Source organism: Molothrus ater, chromosome 6 (genome assembly GCF_012460135.2).
Source record: "Molothrus ater isolate BHLD 08-10-18 breed brown headed cowbird chromosome 6, BPBGC_Mater_1.1, whole genome shotgun sequence".
Classification (NCBI taxonomy): domain Eukaryota; kingdom Metazoa; phylum Chordata; class Aves; order Passeriformes; family Icteridae; genus Molothrus; species Molothrus ater.
Window position 1 is genome coordinate 11537373 of NC_050483.2, and position 20383 is coordinate 11557755.

General features: G+C 41.8%; 1 protein-coding gene across 3 annotated transcripts in view; it reads left to right on the plus strand.

Annotated features, from left to right (window-relative positions):
* The window catches only part of DENND2B (DENN domain containing 2B), a 155880-nt gene that overhangs the window by 98988 nt on the left and 36509 nt on the right, over positions 1–20383 (plus strand). For all 3 annotated transcript variants that reach the window (XR_008508442.1, XM_036383853.2, XM_054515142.1), the window contains 7 exons: positions 620–756; positions 11011–11159; positions 14386–14601; positions 16736–16832; positions 17745–17789; positions 19371–19555; positions 20123–20232. Coding sequence is in view for 2 of the 3 variants with exons in the window: in XM_036383853.2 (XP_036239746.1) it covers positions 620–756; positions 11011–11159; positions 14386–14601; positions 16736–16832; positions 17745–17789; positions 19371–19555; positions 20123–20232 (939 nt within the window). In the remaining variant the exon portion in view is untranslated. The remainder of the gene's footprint in view (positions 1–619; positions 757–11010; positions 11160–14385; positions 14602–16735; positions 16833–17744; positions 17790–19370; positions 19556–20122; positions 20233–20383) is intronic.

Below are 20383 nucleotides of genomic sequence, written 5' to 3' on the forward strand. Positions count from 1 at the left end.
ATCAGCCAAGCTGCTCATGCACCCCAGAGAGCACCAATTTCCTCAGGGCTTTCTCCTTTGCTGCCAGTGCTTGGCATGGGGCATGCAAAGGATGTGGGTGACAGGCACATGGGTCTCCCTTCGGCATTTGTGCTCTGAGCTCTGCACAGGAACATATCCAAAGGTTCAAGACATGTGAGTGGTGTCAGACTAAGGGCTACATCTCCCAGAGCAACCAGTGCAGGAATGCTTTTCAGAGACTGTCTTTCTTTAGGACAGAGGGCCATGTGTTTCTGGGGCCTCTGGAAAGAGCAAAGTAATTTCTAATCTGAGGACTGTGCTGCTAACTTATTCTGTAAACTTAGAAAAATAGAACATATTTTCGGGGTATTTTCTTCCTGTCTGCATAATGGGGATGACAAATACTTCCAACTTCATAAAATTGTCATAGATGGCTCTACTAGAGCATGCTGTGAGCACACGATTTAGTGTCTGCTAAAAGCTAGCCCTTAAAGCATGATCTGAGATTTTTTTTTAATTATGGTTCATTTTATTTGTATTTCTTAACATGCAAATAATCATCTAAATGTTTGAATAAATTTGCATTCTTGTTACTAATTATTATTGTTTTAAACTTTAGAAAATCCTTTGAGTTTGAGGATGCCTCAAGCCTGCACTCCCTGTACCCTCCCTCCCCGACTGAAAATGGAACCGAGAGCCAGCATAAATTTGGATCCAAGAGCACTTTAGAAGAAAATGCCTATGAAGACATTGTAGGTAAGAAGCTGCTGCAGAACATGGGCTCACAGCAGGATGTTGAGTGGCTGTGGGCAGGCCACAGTATTGCTGAACACATGCCCTGTGCAGGAACGTTCAGTGCTGTCAGTAGAGAGAGATTAAATGGAGGCTAAATGGGTTTGATCCCTCAGTGCAAATGTAGCTCTTGGGCTGCATGCACGAAGTCTTGATTCTTTCAGACTTCACTGGGTAGGATTGGAAACAGACTGTTTGGTCAGCTTTTTGCCAATGCTTTTCAAGAACCAAATCGTTCTTTTTATCGAGGCCTTGGCTTAAAGCCTTGAGTGGTGTAAAAATGTAAAGAACAGGACTTGAGACAGTGTTTACAGAACTATCCAATAGCAAGATTAACCTCAGAGGCCTTGTGTGGTCAGCTGAGCTTTTCAGGACTCCGGTGTGTTCTGCCCCAAAGCAGTTGTTTGCAGCACAATTCCTGGTCTCCTCCAAGTCCCAGTTCCTGCTTAAAGAGGAATTAATTTCCTTTAGCTATACACCATCGGGAATGCACAACAAAAAACACTGTTTTCATTAAGCTTCATAAAAAAAACATGTTTCTTTTGGTCTTAGAAGGAAATGTATGGCCTATGCATGCATTCTTTTAACTCTAAAAAAAAAGTTGTTATAATTACCGAAAATTGGGCAGCCCTTCAGAGCACAGATTTTCCACACAAGTGATGAATATCTTCATTGTTTTTAACTCTTTCAGTGTTAGATTATTACAACAGATACAAAGGGGAATTCATGTTACTTTGGACAATGAATCTTTACATAATGAAAGCTGGAGGGCTACCAAGACAGTCTGGGACCCTAGAGCACATGTCCTCTGAAGAGACACTGACAAGTTGGGCCTATTTAGTCTGGCAAAAAGGCACTCTAATAGTGCTTACAAATGTTTAAGAGGCAAACAAAGACAATAGAACAAAAGTATTCTTGGCCATATCAGTTGATATAGCAAAGAACAGTGGCTACAAATTGGAGCCTGGACTCTTTGTCAGGCCCAAATTCTGTCTCTGGCGTGTCAGCCTCAGTGAAAACAAGAATTTACTCTTTCCATTTACTTCCTCTATGCCATTAAAGAAAACGCTTTCAGAACTGAAGCTTTCAGCTCCTGCTCAGTGTCTGTTAGTTAAAATGAAAACTTTGTAGATACTGAATAGTCTTTTTCTGTGTAGACATCCTTACATGATCATCATCCCTTTCTATGACTGACCACCATGCTATTCACACTTGAAAATGTATTGTGTGTTAGTTACAGTGCTCTTCTTTGTTCCGGACTTGTCCATGTGGCACCAGATTTTAGGTGGTAATGATTCTTTTCCTTGTCTGGTTTGTTAAATATCAAAATAAAATGCGCAGGACTGGTAAGAAGCTTTCTTCAAATGAGAAGAAATCTTGGGTTCAGTAAAACGAAATCATAATGGGCTTTTCCAACTCATGGGTACTATAAACCAGCTCCTTCAAGACTATAATTTGGGCATTTTGGCAGGGCAGTGGGAAGAGAATGCAAAATTTCAGATCTGTGGACAAACACAGAACTTCATTGTTTTGTACTGCTTTTTAACAACCTCCTTCCAAGCACTTCATTCAATACAGCAGTGCAGGGGGAATACCAAATCAGTGTAATTCTTATAAACTGTCAGGCATGATTAAAGACAAGCCAAAGTGGTTTGATCTCCAGCTTTAAAGAAATGATCGTAGCTTTGTCTATCACATCTGCATAATTTATACCAGTGGTGCTAGACCCCAGTCTCCAAGTACCACTTTTGTGCTTATGCAAGCCAGGTGTCTGCAAGAGTGAGTTTATTTTACAGATCTACATCTGCTCCAAAGCTATAAAGGGCTCTGTCACTGTGCTTTGAGTTTTCTTTGCAAACAGTTCTCCTAGAGGTGCTGGTGGGTCTTTTTTCCTGTACCTTGTTGAATCTCCTTGCCTGCCTAAAACTTGTAGGCAGTTAAACATTGTTGCTGTAGTAATAAACTTAGTTGTGTCATGTCCCCCCCATCCCTTAGAATTAATATTTGTAATGTAAGGAAGTGTTAAAATACAAGAAAAGGAAGCTGTGAATCGTGAGCTATGCTCTAAGCAGTCTAGTGGGAGACAGAAACATAAAAAAATTGGGTTGGAAGGCACTGTGGAGTCACTTGGTTCAGTCTCTGCTCAAAGCAGTGTTAATTTCCACTTGAGATGAGGTTGCTTAGGGCTTCATCTGGTTGAGTTTTCTAAATACCATGGGAGGATGGCTTCACTGCCTCCCTGTGCAGCCTTCTCCGCTGCTTAGCCTCCGTTGTAAAGAATGTTTTCTCGATGGCACAATGAACAAATTTTCTTTCCATCCAGTGTGAATTCTCCTTGTTGCTATTTGTGACTGTTGTCCTTCATCCTTTCACCTCCAGGAAGTGCCTGGTGCTGCCTTTTCCATTTGCCTTTCTGGGCAGTGGCAGGCAGCAGCTGGGTTATCCCCCAGCCTTTCCCAGGCTAAACAGCTTCTAGGCATGCAAGTGCTAGGTCTGCAGTCATTTTTTTTTGTTTTTTTTTTCCTTGAGTCATGCCCCACATGGCCTCTTCTTGTAGGGCATATGCACACTCAGGCTTTGTCTTCCTCCTGCTGCCTTTGCAGTGCTTCTTCTTTAATAAGCAGGGCAGCAATGAACTGCTGTGTGTAGTTTATCTTATTTTGAGAACTCACTTTAAAAAAAAATAGTAAGTTTTAGGTATATTGAAATTGAAAAGGATTGTGCTTTGAAAGCCAGTGGCATAATGAACCAGACACTTTGTTCAATTTTGTAATATTTCTCATACAACATTTTTTGTAATATGTAGACTTTAATAGACGAAATACCTGCATGGTAAGTTCAGGACAGGTTTTGGATTGGAACATAATGATCCATTCTGCATCAATCAAGCAGCCATTGTATAAAGGGGTGCACATTCCTAATCCTAATATAAATCAGAGCTGTACTCCATGTGCAAGGAACCATGTGGACTTCATTCATCTTCTGTACTAGCACTCCCAGAAATGTGGCAGTCATAGTAAACTTAACATTGTTTTGCTTCTTGTGGTTTTGAATGAGCCTTTAATCAGACCAAAATTGATGTGGCTTTCTGAATCCGGTTGGGGAAACCACGCTTGGCTTTGTGTGAATTCAAGAAACTATCATAGTATTAAGAGATGGCTGAGATTGTTGCTTCTGCTGTGTTTGTGCACAACAGTATTTCCTGTCATATGGACCATAAGGTTCCAGTTTTCCAGTCTGCTCCCCTAAGTGCAGCTGAGATGTTGGAATATTGTTATTTAAGGTCTTGTGTCTCTGAAACATTGTTGACCTGACATCTAGGACAAAGCACTCATTACTATCATCAAAAAAAAGTTGAATAAATAATGTGAAGGTCAAGGGCATAGTATTAAGTTTGAATTGAGAAAATCTAGTAAAACTAGGCTAAAGAAATAGCACTGCATTTAGAAATTAAATGTAGTGGAAGAAACCTCTGACAAGACAAGGCTTCTTACCCTGTAACTCCCCAGAGTGCTGTACGCAGCAGAACAGGTGGAGATTTCCTCTGAGAGGACATTGCAGATGTGCAGGAAACCCATTGCTCAACTGGGCTCTGTGTGTTGCCTCTTAGACTGAGAATGTTTAACAGAACATTGCATGACTCCATGTCTGCTTTGGCAGCTGGAGCTGAAGCAGTCTAGACAAAGGCAATGCCTCAAAAACGTTGCAGTGGAATCTCTAAATCCAGGATGAATTTCTAAATGGGATCTTGCTGGTGGGTTCCCATTGGGAGTGTCCTACAATTCACTGTCCCAGGGGCAGCTGGCCCTCTTGAGGAGGGTTTCTTATGCACCCTTCTGCTCTCTGGGCCTGTTCAGTGTCATGTTTAGAAGACTTTGAGCCCTTTCAGTAGCTAGACACTTTTACTGACAGATATTTTTTGTATCTTAAGATAACAACTTAATCACTGCTTCCTGTAGGGGCATATAATATAATTGAACCTTGTTAGAGCTGACACCAAAGGTGACTGAGAAGAGAAACAGTGGAGTCATACACAATTGCTTGGCTCTTTTTCTCTGTCAGTTTGAGATAATACTGCTTCAGTTTGGGATAACCAGCTTCTTGTTTACCTCTGCATTAAAACAGGACAAGTCACTCCCTTTATCCCTGCTGGTAAGGCAACTGATCTCTCCTAAATCAATGAGTTGGTTTGATTTCTTGTGTAAATTTGACACAGTGTATGTCATGTAACAAGATGGGATGATTTAGCTGTTCTACTGAACTGTCTGCTGTGTGTGATCAGAGCTGCAGCAATGATGACTGAGGGCAAGCTGGAAAATGTTCCAGCTTGACATTGCTTTCAAATTAGAACATTTGCAAAGTTCTTCCAGTAAATGTGGGAAAAGGTTAGAAAGAGAGCAAGCTGATCTTTCGAGTAAAATCCCATCCTCACACGCCACATTATTGCCTGTCGTGCTTTTGTAGCACATTTTAGTCTGTCATATTATCATCCTGTGACAAATCAGGGAGAAACTGGAATTTCTGGGCTGCTGTGAAGCTGAAGCAAACTTGGAGAGATTGCAACTCTGCCAGCAGTGCTGTGCTAGCTGCTTTTCTGAGGACATTTTGGGATTTCAGTCAGACACCAGCAGGTCTCTGGAGCTAGAATTGATGCAAAATGATGGTACAGGCAGTGATCACAGAATAATATATTTCTGTCTTATTCTGCACCCACAGTCTGCCTGTGACAGCCTAAAGAAAATGTGAGATTTTGGAAAATGTAATAGTGTCAAGTTTAATAATAGACACTGTAGGGTAATGGCAGCCAGAGCACATTAAATCAAACAGTGTTCATATGGGCCTGTCAAAGAAAGGCCAAATACTTCAGCTGATCCTGTTGACAATCAGCCTGTTGCATTGTTGTTACATGGATTTCAGTTATTTTTAGTAATCATCTCGTGCCCTATTTAGATCTCAGTTTTTCTCTGTGGAGTCTATCTCATCACTGTACCATCCACTACAGCTTCTCGTGACAGTCTCTGTCAGCTTTACTGCCTGGCTTTCTAGTCAATGCTGCAGTTAGAAAACAGAATAAAAGACCATGAGACTGCACTCCTAAATCCTCTCTCAAATTCAGAGACTGTGCTGAAGGCAGCAGCAGGGTGACACCCCTGAAGTGCAGGCAGTTCAGGCAAGCTGCTGCTGTACTGTGCTAACAGTTGCTTATCAGACCTTTTCATGCACATGATTTTGGACTGAGTGGTAAACAGGTGACTTCTGGGGTGAAATTTCTTCTTCATTTATCAACCATGTTAATTCTTTTCCCTTGTGCTTCATTATGATTGCACTCTTAGCAGTCCCTGCAGAGACAGCAGGGAGCTGGAAGCATCTGCAGTGTTTTTTCTGCTGATTGCAAGGGCTGGAGGAGTTCAGAAAGCACAGGTTGTTGCCTACAGACTCCATGGAGCAGGGCCCAAAAGGCTGACTGCATTTTAGACTTGCCACTCTGCTTGTTGTAGAGGCTGTACTGCTTTCCTGAGCTCGTGGTACTGAGTGGATACACTGACTGACAAGCAAGTAATGGTGTGTAACTTGGTGCTGCTCAGCAAGAGCTTTTCAAAGCAGCTGTAAATGTGTGTTAGCTGTAACTTGAGATGGAAATAGCTCCTCTTTCTGCAGATTCCTGGGGTAAATTCCCCAGCTGAGATGCACAGTTGCAGCATCTCTGACATTGAAAAAGCTCATCTATGCACCAAAGAGCTAAATTTGGATGCTTTATGGGAGTGTGGAGATTTACTGATTTTCATCCATGTGATTTGAACATGCTCATAACCATCCCAATGGCCCAGTTTTCCTCCAGCACTGGTGGTGTGGATCTGTGCTGGTGTAATTTTATGACTGAAATGAATGAACAGTGTGCATGCACCTCATTTGTGAGGTGATAACTGTCCTGGCCATGCAACTCAGGCTCCTGGGCTTTCAGAGCAGCCAGGAGGAAAGGCAGCAGGCTCTCAGCTTGGGCATCACCCTGTGGATTCAGCATCTCCTCTGTGAGTGCTGGTTTCCAATTTAGGCATCCAACTTCACACAAGTTTAGGAGCCCTTTCCTTTACTCTATACTTGCTGTTCCATTCTCCTCTCTTCCTGGCACTGCAAAAGGCTGGAGTTATAACCAGCACTCTGTGAATCACTTAATTCCTCTGATAATAGCTTCTCCCATCTAGAAAGAAATGATGCGTTTCCCTGCTTTCTGCCATTTATAGAGAAGCGTCTGCCTGCTTCGTTTTTTTTTTTCCTCTCAGCCTTACTTTTCACTCCTTTCTCAGCATGAGACAGGCTTGCTGAGTCTGCCTCTGCTTCCCATTTGCCATGTGTGAGAGGCAGAGCAGAGGAACACTGTGTGCTGCCTCAGGACTCAGTGGGGCTGGCTTGCACCCCGTGAGGAACTGCAGCCCCTGCAGGAAACTCATCCATGCTTAAGCTCAAGGCACTGCATTCCTCAGGACTTTTCTAAATATCCGTGGTTCATCTTTTCTCTGTTGTTGTTTTTCTTTTCTTTCCCTGATGGACCATCCATTACATTGTCTGTGAGATCTTCTGGAGATAAATGTCGTGTAGATAAATGCCCTGTGTTAACTCAGCACTTTGGTACGTAGAATTTGAGAAAATGGGAAACTTGGAAAAAATGCTTAAAGAGGGAACTGATCTGGGAGTAGGGATGGTGATTAGAGACAGTATTTGCCTAAGACTTACTGTTTGTGATCATATGCATTCTGGGGGTATGATTCAGCTTCCTTTGAAGTCAGTGATAATCTGCTGTTGTCTTGTGTGGCTGTTGGATCAGCCTCATTAAGACAAGCCTGGCCTCTATACCACATAATGTTTCTCCTTTTGGCTTCCAGTAGAGACATCCATATGGCAGGAACAAGGACGTTTCCCTGCTCTTTCATTGTCAATATGTTTCCCTTTTGCAGCAAATCCAAGCAGTGCAGCTTGCAAACATTCTTTGCCTGAGACTTGAGACTGGAGAAGTGGTGCTGCTGAGGAGAAAGCTGTAAACCTCTGAGCCAGCCAATTATATGGAAACATTTTTCTTCTTTTTGTGCTGCACCACAGCAGGAGCAGCCACCGCCACAGGTCTCCCCAAGACCTCACTCCCACGTGGGACGTGCACCTGGTGGTGACCACCACTTCCCATGGTTTCTCCCATGGAAGGAGTCACTGTGCAGTCAGATGCAGTTAAATGCTGCTTTAAGGCACTTCAGGGTATTTTTCAGCGTTTTTAGTTTACTTGACACCTTTGATTCCTTGTCACTTGTACAGAAACCAGTCTGGCCTGCCTCTTTTTTGCATATCTGGATTTTTGTGTGTCTCCCAGGGACAACAGATACTAAGAAACAGTGGTTGAAAATTGCTGAGGACATTGTTTGTCTCTTCCAGTTCACAACTTGAATCAAATACTTAATTCAAAACTCATGTCAGCTAAACCAGGTAGTTTCTGATGGATCAGACTATTTCATTATCAGAGATTTGGTGTAGAGGGAGGTTCTTAAAAAAAAAAAGTGGTGAGGTGTAATTGATTTCAAGGCATTATTTCAAAATGAAAAAATAAAACAACCCAAACTCTGAAATAATTTGGTTTCTTTTAAGCAAATGGGAGAAAGAATAGACACAAGAATTCTTGAACAGCAAACCAGTCATCTGCAGAAGCTCTCACAGCTTTAGGGGAAAGGGTTAAAATCCCTTTGGTGTCTCCTCCAACCTTCACATTACACTGAAGAGTAATTTGGCCCAAGCTCTCTCTTGGTAGAGACTCTGCCTCGGAAAAAAAGCTCTGCTCATGGTTCCTTGCTCCTCCCTCTTCTCTCATCCAAGACTTCTCTGGGCCCGTTTCTATTCTTAATATGTCAGGTCAACGTTATTTATGCTGAGTCTAACTGGGTTCAAGCAATTCTGTTTTACATTCTGTTTTGGAAAGAGAATCCCTCTAACATTTAGAAATGCTTTACATTGTAAAAAGGGTTTTTTCACTGATGGGCTTGTTTCTTCCTGGGAGTTTGGATACTCTGTAGACCAACACAGTAACATTTGTTTTCACAAGGAAGCGCATGTTTGAGCCGTGTCTCATGTAGCTAGCTGGGTATTTTGAAATCTATTTATCCATTCCAAAATGCTTGCTTGACCTATACTTGACTTGGGCTTACAAGAAATTTTATGACACTACTAGAGCCCAATCAGCTGTAAGTAACAGCATTTTGCAAATTTTATTCTTTATCATTGCTATGATTATCATTTCTAGAGCTGTAGAGTCTACAAGTAACAGAATCAGGGTGTGAGATCTATTTTTTCTTCCCACAGGAAGACTCAACCACGTCTATAGTCCTCCATAGCATTACATTTTTTTAGGAATACACATTGCTTAATATTTACCCTGTTCATTGCATTAATCAAAAGGGCTTTTTTCATGTACCCCACACACCTGAGGGTGTTCTTTCCATGTGGCATAAGCATTGGCTACAAGGATAGTGCAGCCTCTAGAATCAGATTCCCTCTGGATGAAATAATAAGCTGTGATTGCCAAGTCAAACATTCTTCAAGAGCAGCAGTGATTCAGGCTTCTAATTAGAACAAAGCTAAAACATTCACTCGGGCTTATGTTTGACTAGAAATCTTACTATGATGCACTACTGAAGCAAAAGTGTATTTTTATTTGTATTGTGAATATGTGAACTTGCTCAGCAAAAGTTCTTGTGGCTGTAATTGATGAACCAAGCAGTCTCACGCTTCCTTCTCAGGCTCAACAATCAAGTAGAAAGCACAAACTGCTTTTGTTTTCTTTTGTACAATAAGGAAATTTAGTCTGCCTAGAACAACATAGCTGGTAGTCACTCAGACTGTGTTAACCCAGGCCTTGCTCTCCCTGAAAACACCTATGCTCCAGCTGTCATCTCCTTCTACACTGTGAATATTCACACTGTGAATATTCTCTGTAACACTGGGAAGAATGAACCATGCTGCAGCTTTCTGTCCTCAGTTCTCAACTGAACTTCTTATATTAGATAGCTTGTCTTGCAATACATATATTGTACTAAACCCACAGGTTTTAAAGTCATCTTTAGGTATAAAACCAAAAGCAATTTGCTTTAAAAGCCTTTAACTTCCTGCTTCTTTCTTGGCAGTTCAAATCTTGAGTTTGAGTAGATCAATATTTTTTGCGATGATTTTCTGTTCAAGACGGTTGGAAAACTGGAATGACTGTGTTTGAAAAACCTGGAGTTCTAAATCAGTTGCTGATTATCAACTGTCTGAAAAAATGCATACAAAATGTTAATTTTATTGATGGCACTCATTCATCTTCATACTACTTTGTGTAGTGAGAGGTCTGCTAAGTTCAGGAGTTCTGAGAACAGAGTGGGTATTGGATCTCTGTTAAATATGGACTATAAATTTTGGTTCTGGTTTTCAAATGGTAAAAATTAATGGGGTCTGCTTTTTAATTTTTCATTTAAGTAATATTTAATGATTAATTGGTTAAGCCTCTATATATTCCTAGCAGGATGAGTTTCCTTCTGGGAGACAAGAATTTGACATAACTTGAAATGAATAGCCACCTAATTTGAAGACAGGATATATTTTAAAGAACACTGAGGATGTAGGATGGTTGGGACAGAAATTCTCCTTTTGCCTTTTCAATCTTGTCTCTTAGCACTGCTGAGCTGGAGCGTTCATTCTTTCTTTGCCATCTCTCAGGAGAAGAGAAAAATGAAGGTTGCATCAAATAAGAATTGTCTTATTGTGTGTTGAGCACAGTTATTTATTGGTCTTCATTTCACCCCCAGTGAGTGGCTGTTAGGGATTTATAAAATCTACTGATACACTTTCAAGAAGTTAAGTGCCTTAGCTTTTATACATCAATAAATTTTCCACAGCTGCGGATGCTCAGAAGCACGTCTTGTGAAATCTTCACATTTTAGTTAAAAAAAAAAAAAAAGGACAGTAAAAAAAAATAACAAAAAACCTTGTCGAGCTCATAGCCAAATTCTTCTCCAAATACTTCCAGCTGCAGCTAGAGGGATGAGTCATGCTGAAAGCTGAGGAGATTTTCTAAAAGCCTTGGTTCACATGATTTTTATTTTTTTTTTCTAATTTTACATTCCTGTCTGTTTCTTTCCTTAAAAAAAAAAAACAAACAAACAAAAAACCAACAACCAACCAAAAAACCCAAACCCAAACGTGCAGGCGAGTCACCCAAGGAAAACCCGTACGAGGATGTGGAGCTGAAAGGCCGTCACGGGGGGCGAAAATCCCATCAGCTGTCCGAGAACTCGCTAGATTCCCTGCACAGGATGTGGACGCCGCAGAGCAGGAAATACACGGCACCTCCGCAGGTAAAGCAGCAGCAGCAGCGGGCGGGCTGCGCTCGGAGCCGCCTGCCAGGGCCGCTCCCGGCACGGCTCTGGGGCCGCGGGCAGCGCTCCGGCAGCGCCGCTCCGCTCCCCGGGGCTGCCCCGGCCTCGCAGCGCCCTGCACAACCCTTCCTCTGCTTGTTTTGGAGCCCAGTCTGCGCCTGAATTAGCTCCGTGTGCGGCTGCACCTCTTAGGGAATTGCCTGTGCTGCCGGGCAGGGACAGGAGGGGAGAAGGCAGCTGCTGGTTTTGTCCCTGTGTTGTTACACGAGGTCCCTGCTCGTGGGGAGTCGGTAATGTGAAAAACGCCATTCACTTGTTTTTAAAATTTTGAAAGTTTAATAGTAATAAAATGGCTATAAAAATAGTAATACAATTAGAGTAATAATAATTTGGACAATTTGAATTAGGACAATATGAGACAATAAATACAAAGTGTTACGGACGTCCGGGTACCTTTTTCTGGGCAGCACGAGCCCGAAAAAGGACCCCCGTTAACAGAGGATTAACCTTTAAAAACAATAACCTGTTGCATATTCATACCCTTCATATATGATGCATAAATTCCATTCAAATACAGGATTCTGTCTGGTCATCACCAACTTCTTCCTCCAAATCCTAACAGCACCTTGGAGGCGGGAAGAAGTTAGTTTCTTCTGATAAGAGGGCAATAAATTCTTTTTCTCTGGAAGATTTAGGTGTCCTGTGGCTGCTATCTCACTGCGAGTCCTTTCTTCACAAAAAAAAGTATCCTATGTAGCATAGTTTTTATTTTAACATTTTTTATAACCTAAAACTATATTTAACACACTACTTAAGAGAATTAATGCAGCATTACTTTCTAACACAACACCTATAATATTCATTTTAATATTTGCGAAAAGCCAATCATAAAATACATGCATTTTTCACAGTAGTGTGGCATGTTTAATGTAAGAATGCTGGGTAAAAGCCCTGACTAAATACATGAATAATAATATAGTCAGAAAAATCTGAGTGTCTGCAGTTAACAAGTGTGTATAAATTGTGTTTATAGCATAAAAAGAAAGATGAGGAACTTGTCAGACTTTCCCTTTTGTGGTGAATTATCCAAAGTAAGCCTGTTTTTTTGTGAACACCATGAAATACCAGGTTGCTTTGTTGTTTATGGGATCACTATGTTCATAAGGAAAAATATAAATCTCAACACATACTTAATTTTGAGATTCAAAGCACCTTTTTAAAGGAACTTCACTGTGCACTGAATTAACAGTAAATTCGCAGTTGAACAAAAGGTCACAACAATTTACATTTTTGTCCTGTAAAGAGACCTAGAAAGAAAACTGAATGCATTTTCTTTCACTTGCTTTTGTGCATGCAAGCATCACAATCCAAAAGAAGCATCACCAGGATTCTTGGTGTGCTCCTAGCACATCCCCTGTAAACCAGGAGTGACTTCAGCAAGCTGCTGGAAAAGGAACAAGTGGAGAGTAGTAATCAGGCATAGAAAGGAGAAACAGGCACTGCAGTCATGAGGATAATAGGGAAATGTCCCTCATAGTGGGACATGGTGCATAACAACTATTTCTGGCTGTGTGTGTGTTATCAGGAGTTGTGTAGCATCCAGAGGATCCCTGAGGTTGTGTCTTTAGGCTGGGAACCATATAGATCCATAGGAAGATACTGGCCAGTGTTCTCTAACAGAGGGTTACCAAAGAATTTACAGATTTAAGTGCCTTCTGTAAAGTTTTTCAGTAAATAAGAACTCTCTGGTACCCTTTGCAATAGGGCTGGCTTTGTTCTGGCAGCTTCTTTTTGAAATGCTGCTGGGAGTGCTCTGGCAGGAGTCAGTCCTGCCATAATTGCACTGTCACTGGGCTGATAGTTAAAATGAAGAGACACTAAGAGCGGGTCAGCTTTGGGCTGGGTAATTCTCCAATGACCAGAAATAGAAAAGTCTGAATTTCCTGAAGAATGGTAGCTTTGGCAATGGTTTATCACCCAGTTTTTCCATCATAGCAACAAAGCTGGGTTAGCAACATGACTTTTCAGTCATGGATGAAGATAAACGAGATGGAAGAGATCAGGAGGTCAGCAAGCTTCCAACAATCATCTCCAAAAAGAATTCCTTTCAATAAAGGATAGACTGCCACCAGGTTTCCTGGAGTGCTAACCTGGGGTATGCAGAGACCTCTGAGACACTGGTGTTGTGGTCATTTTGAATCCCTGTCTCTTTTCTTTTCCCACTGATTATTTTCAGTTTTTCAAGTCATCAGGTATGAAAGGAATGTTTTATGATGACATTGTATTTGTGATGCAACCCCTCTCCACAGAAACACCTGTGCTTAATCCCAGGTGGGATGGCACTGCAATCAGTCAGCCAATAAATGGGACATTTATTGCTGCAGGTTTATAGCTTGTAACAGCGCTGATAGAATGTCAGTAAATGCCAAATGACAGATGCTTGACACAATAATACTTTTTCATGCTGGGGAAGCTTCTTTACAGTGTTTGTGTTTGAGAGGAGAAGGAGAGACCTGGAGCTGGGCAGAGCTGCTCCTAGGACTGCTCCAAAAGACCTCCAGTTTTTTAAAGACAGATGTTACCTGGTGCTTAATCCTTCAGTGAGATTTTCCCTTTGCCCTGTAGTGATAACAATTTCGTGTTTTAAAGGGAATTTTTTGGGAATGTATGGAGAGTTGTAGCTGCATCTCTGCTTATGGTCAGGTCTTAAAACTTCTTAACACCATGAAAATAGAACAAGCTTGATTTTTCTACATTATTTTTTCTTGGCTAAAAGAGCACGAATTTGCAATTGTAGTTATTACTTTTGCACTGAATTAATATTACAATAAATTGTGTAATTACTCATTATTTTCACTCCTGCAAGTCAGAGGAATGGACCAGGCCTGTTGGGATAGTGCTCTGCTGTCAGCCAAGCCTTCAAGTTAGATTTTGGGGCTCACAGACCTGAGGGGATGTGGGTGCCTGGAAATGTAGCAGGTCACAAATGGTGTTGCTCTTTTTGAACTTTACAGTCTTGGAGGTTGACCCCTGTCCCTTCGCTGTGACCTTGACACACACCCTGCGGAGTGGTGGCTCCCCTGGTGCTGGTGTCCCTGGCATGGTGCAGCCACCCCTGTGTCACAGGTGGCAGAGTGAGACACCGGGTGCCCTAGGTTGCTGGAATATATTAGGGGAAGAGCTCAAGCTGTCCTTGTCCCTGCAGCTGCCCTCGAAGGTCAGCAGCCACTCCCTGCGCGTGGGGAACTGGTCGGAGAGGAAGAGCCACCGCCTGCCGCGGCTGCCCAAGCGGCACAGCCACGATGACATGCTGCTGCTGGCCCAGCTGGGCATCCCCTCGTCCCCCTCCAGCCTCACCGAGGACAGCCTGAGCACCGCCAGCGAGCTGCTGTCCACGCGCCGCGCCAGGAGGATCCCAAAGGTACCCGCGGGGTGGGCGCGGCCTGTGCTCAGCAGAGGTCACCTGGCTGCGAGAGCTGGGGCATTCCTGGGCACCTGCTGAGGCCTATCTTCTCTGTGCCAGGGCTGGAATGAAGTGCTTGAGGTGGTGTTTCTTGTTTTTTAGTTCTTATCCATATCACAGTCTCACAGAGTGTGAGTTCTACAGAACTTCACTCTAACAAACTAAAAAATGGAGCCGTATCACTCTCTCTACGAGGCTTTTTAAGGATAAACTGTCCAATTAAGAAGTGACACCTAAATTATTTTTACTTTTAACCAACCCAATTGTGGCCCATAATGAGGACTTTTTTATCCAATTACACAAAACCACCCAAACCCATGAGGAGGAAGGTGAAGAAGAAGGACCAGCCTCTGCCCTAAAACCTCCATTTTGCTTTATATATATTACGATATTCTAAAACTTTAAACTCTTAAGTTTTCCACCTTGTGATATTATACACTTCTATTCAAATCACACATCCATAATCCCAGTTCTAGCAATCAATTTTGGAAGCCTTCTCTATGGCCTCAGGTCAATTGCAGTGTTCTCTTGGGGATCAGTGCCTGTCAGCACAGAAAGTCTAAAATTCTCAGTAACCAGGGTTCCAACAGCCAGCCTTCACAACAGCAATCACTGAGAGCTCTTTTTGTAACCTAGAGGAACATTTAGATCAAAATCCCTTCCCTAGAAGTGATAACTTCCAAATTCTCCAAGAGGAGCAAACATCTGATGGCCATCTTTGCACAGAATTGATTTTAAGACAGTTCTGTTTTTCACACTGTTCTTTAAGCTATGTGGACCAGAGCATTGCTGTGTATATAACTTTAAGATTTTGAATGGGTGATGGCCAAGCAATTATTATTTATAACGTGCAGCAACATCTGAAGTGGTTTATTTCCCCATCATTTCTTTCCAGGAAAATAACTAATTGGCCTAATAGGTTTCCCTTTGTTTAGTCACAACTGACCCCATCCTGATAACCATGCTGCTTGATGGATTTGAAGTAAAACTTAATTTTTCACTTTTTAAGGAATTTTTCAATTCAAAATGAAATGTGAAAAAAACCCTCAGCCACAAGACAACAACCAAAAAACCAACACTACAGCAACAGAGAGGGGGAGAACTGCCAATGCTTCATTTTGGCTTGTGAACAAAGTTGATTTTTACTGTGTATTCAACTCTTTCCTGTTCTTATTAAAGAGCATATTTTATAGTTCATGGCTATAAATACTGTGAGTAGAGGGAGATTTTTATGTTTCTGTGAATTTGTTGGAAATTCTGTTTAAGGAGGAAATTAATCCTGCATCCTTAATATTTACTGTATTTTTACTTTCTTGCAATATATTGTTATACTTCACCAATGGGCACACATCTCTGGAGGAAATCATAGGGTAGTAACCCTAACAGAGTAACTTACTACCTGATTTTGAGTAAAACATGGAAAGGTTGGCTGTTAATTTTGCCCCCATTTTTTTAAATTGAAGGGACAGATATTCTCCCTATGTGAAATTCTGATTTCATCATATGAATGTTCACAATTTTATTGCAAATCTTGTGATAATTTCTGTTTTCTTACTACTTTACCTTTCAGGATCACATATTCCTGGAGAATATAATTTTTTTAATTGAGCTAGTGTTAGTTATTAGAGGGAAAACCTAAAAAGGTTTTGTTTCAGTCTGTGCTCTGTTACTGCTCTTCGGCTGTGTCTATAGCAAATTGCATCCTTTCTCTCAGTTTATTTCTCTCTGGAAGCTGAGGTGAAACAGCTTTTGCGAACTGTATTATAATCCTATGAAGAAATCTACTGTGGAATTAAATATACTATTCCTGACTTATAAAACATCATGAAGATTAATTGCTACATATTTGTGACTCTCCCATAGTTATAATATCCTGTTAAATATTGAATTCTTAGTAATCCCAGTCTCTTGCTGAAGGCAATAAACACAAGTCATCTCATTAATATTTCCCATCATCTCAGATATTTTTGAGGCAAACAGTTATTATCTGTATTAGCTGGTCTATCATCCATGTTTTGTTTGAATACATTAAAAAAGTCTCCTGGCAGAAAAATGTTTAGTTCTACTGATTCCTCATTTTCTTATTTTGCAGCTTGTCCAAAGAATCAATTCCATCTACAGTGCAAAAAGAGGGAAAAAACGACTGAAGAAACTTTCTATGTCCAATATTGAGACAGCGTCTCTACGAGGTATGGTGCCAGTGTTAGGGTTCAGTGAATCCATTTGGATGCTACAGGATGAATCAATTTCCTTCTTTCCTCCACATCTACCCTGGACTCCACCTAGTTTAGAACTTTTTTCTGTGAACAATGATGATTTTCTCTCTGCAAGAGGAGAAAATGGGGATGAGCTAAAAAAAAGAGAGATTCTTAGTATTGTGTATCTTGTTAATCCTGTGGTCAGCTCGACTTACCCAGCTTCTTCTTTAGTCCACATTTACTGTAAGTTTTGACCAAAATTCACAGTTTTGACCCTGGAGTTCTCACATGCTTTTTCCTGGCACTCACAGTGTGTAACTCACCCTGTGCTTCAGAATGCTTCTGGAAAGGAAAATTCAGGCCCTGTTTGTAGTAAGAATACAATAGGGCTTTAATCAAGAACCCCTCACTAACACATCTTGTCATAAGGTTACTTTTGCCTATTAACTCTAACTCAGTTTGGTGACTTCTGGTGGTTGGAATGTTGCCCAGGCAGATAAAGTTCATAAAGCTTACTTTGACTTCTCAAGTGCTGCATAACTTAAAAATTGAAACCTGAAAACAAGAAGGGAAAGGGTTAAGACCTGTTTCCAAATGTCACTTTTGCAGCTCAGCATAGATGGGGATTCAGTGCAAACAGTTGCTGTAATGGAGAATGAATTTTGCCCTTTCATCAAAATGAAGTTCTTACTCTCAAGCAATATTGAAACTGAATCCAAGGAAAACACAATCCAGCGAGTCATTCAAACTGTTTACTTCAAGATATTTTAAGCCTGAGGAGAAGTGCATGTGTGTATGGCAAGGCTCAGAGATGTGAGATAGGATTTTTCCCAGTTGCAGCGCAGTGAGCTGAGTTTGTTTGCTCTGGTTTTGCATTAACTGATGCTTCTGTGTCCTCTGCAGATGAGAACAGCGAGAGTGAGAGTGACTCAGATGACAGGTTTAAAGGTAAGGGATCAGCCTCAGTGACTTCTTGTTAGCCCCTGTCCCTGACCCTATCAATGTATGTTCTCCTGTTGCTGCACATTGTTCCTGTCCATGGCCTATATTCTCTATAGTTTCCTAACTCCATTACTGCAGAGCTCCCAAAGTCCCAACACAGGAGCATGAACGTGGAAAGCAAGGACAAAATGGGCTGTGAAGATCTAACAAGGATTTGGCAACTGTGTCACTTAATGAAGAACAGGACCTTTGATAGATTGGCTTTGTCAGCCACTTCAGAGATGCTGATCTATTCCAGACTGACTACTGGGTGCAGGCTTAGAGGGATGGGACTGAATAAAGGTGCTCCTTTCTTATTCATATGCTGCTTTCAGTGTTTACTGCTCGCTGCTGTTGGAGGCAAGGATCTGGGTCTGATCCAACATTGTGGTTCTGAGACTCATATTTATAAGTCTGCAGTCTCCAAATTGTAGAAATTCCTTTATCAGCACCTGCACAAACTCTGCCTGAGCTAGGCCACTAAATTAGTCTCTCCTTTTCCTAAGTCCTCATACAGAAAGAGGTCTATAAAAATATTGAAGACAGCAGCAATGGATTTCATTACTAAAAACCTGTTATGTTGTTAGTAGGTGAGGGGTAAAAAAGACAAGGTTGTGGAGCTGTTATGAGATAGGAGGCAATAATCCACGTCTACCTACTGTAGATGACACCTGCTTGCTGTACATGCAGCAAAACTTTCCAGAAGCATTGTCTTAGGGGAACGGATTTGTGCCAGACAGGTGGTGGTATGACCATCCAAAACAGGCTGTATGCAGCATTGTACAGTGATGTGGGGAAAATGACTCCTTGCTCCTTTGTCTACCTGTACTAACCCAAAAGCACTTGGAGTTCTGTTTCTCTTTGTGTCAGAAAATAGAGGGATTTATTTGGCATGCCAGAACTGGTAGTGATGTTAATGACCAGTCCTCCATAGGTATCAAGCAACAAGTCACTGGATCAAGGTACATCTTTGCCTTCATGAATGACATGAATTTAAGATCATCCCCCAACTGAATTAGCACTAACAAAGCAACCCATAGCAGGCAATTGGCACATCTTTCTTTTCTCCCTGTTCCCCTTCCCTGGAGTTTACTCCATGGCTTGCCTTACGTGGTGTGTAGCAAAAAGCTGTGCTGTGTAGGGACAGGGCACAGAACTGTGTTTCACCAGGGTAAGCCAGGCCTCAGATGTGTCACCCTGGAGGCCCCAGTGCATTTGCACAACCACAGAAGGGTTTATAATCCAGTCTTATGTGTGAAGAAAAGCCAGACCTTTGCCAGGGTAGCAGTTAGGAACTGCAAATTATTTCAGTGACTGAGTGTTGCATAACTTCAGTACTTGGAGAGAGTTTTGATTTATGGGTGCAATTAGTGAGGGAGACTACAGGTTTGATAACTAGAAGGTTTGCTTTTGAAAGGAGAACATGCTTGGAATAATACTCTGGCAAGTTGAAAGTGCTTTGTGAATGGCTGTGGCTTACACAAACACATTACAGTCTCAGGTAATGATCTGTCTCTTTTTTTATTCCTTTTTCTTTTTAAATGGCAGCTCACACCCAGCGCCTTGTGCACATCCAGTCAATGCTGAAGAGGGCTCCAAGCTATCGAACCCTGGAGCTGGAGCTGATTGAGTGGCAGGAGCGGGAATTATTTGAGTATTTTGTGGTAGTGTCCCTGAAAAAGAAGCCCTCTAAAAACACTTACCTCCCAGAAGTGACATACCAGTTTCCCAAGGTAAAAGAAAAATTCCTGTGTACAGCTCATTTTAAGATCAGTAAGGTGAATAAATGGAAAAATGAATAGAAATCCAGTTCTTAAATGGAGCTTTCAGAATTGTTCCAAACCAATCTGTTACAAAGCAAATGGCATAGAGAAGGTAACTGAAAGCTTTCCCTGTTTTCAAATTTATCTTTTCCGGAGCTGGAGAATTTGGCCTGATGGTGGATGCTTTAAACACTGTGTTTAAATTCAGTTTCTAAATATTTCACTTTTTGGCTATATTAGGATTTGTTCCAAAACACACTGAAGTCAATGGAAAGACTTTTGCTGATCTCTGGCATTTCTCTTGTGCTCTTGCAGCAGAAAGGTATTTGAGTCAGGGCTGTGTTGTAAGTGGCCATCGTACAACAAGGAGTTCAGACAATTAAAAAAATGTAAAGCCTGTCCTGGAGTCGTGCCTCCCTCTGCCAAGCACAACCACAGGACAATCTGATGGCTCTCAGAGCTGCTCAGTGACCCTGCCCCTGAGCAGAGCTGGAGGGGACACCCAGGGCTGGCTGACCCTCGCTGTTCTCCCGGCAGCTGGAGAGGCCGACCAAGCAGATGCGGGAAGCGGAGGAGCGCCTCAAGGCCATCCCACAGTTCTGCTTCCCTGATGCCAAGGACTGGCTCCCTGTCTCTGAGTACAACAGGTGAGTGCTCCAGAGCTGCTCTGCACCATGGACTGGTGCTGGAGTGCACTGGAACAGCCTCAGCCTCGTCAATGCCCAATTAAGGAAGCAGCAGTTCGAGTCTTGGCCACTTTGTGATCAAGCAGCTGTATTTAATTTTTCTTTCTTTTGA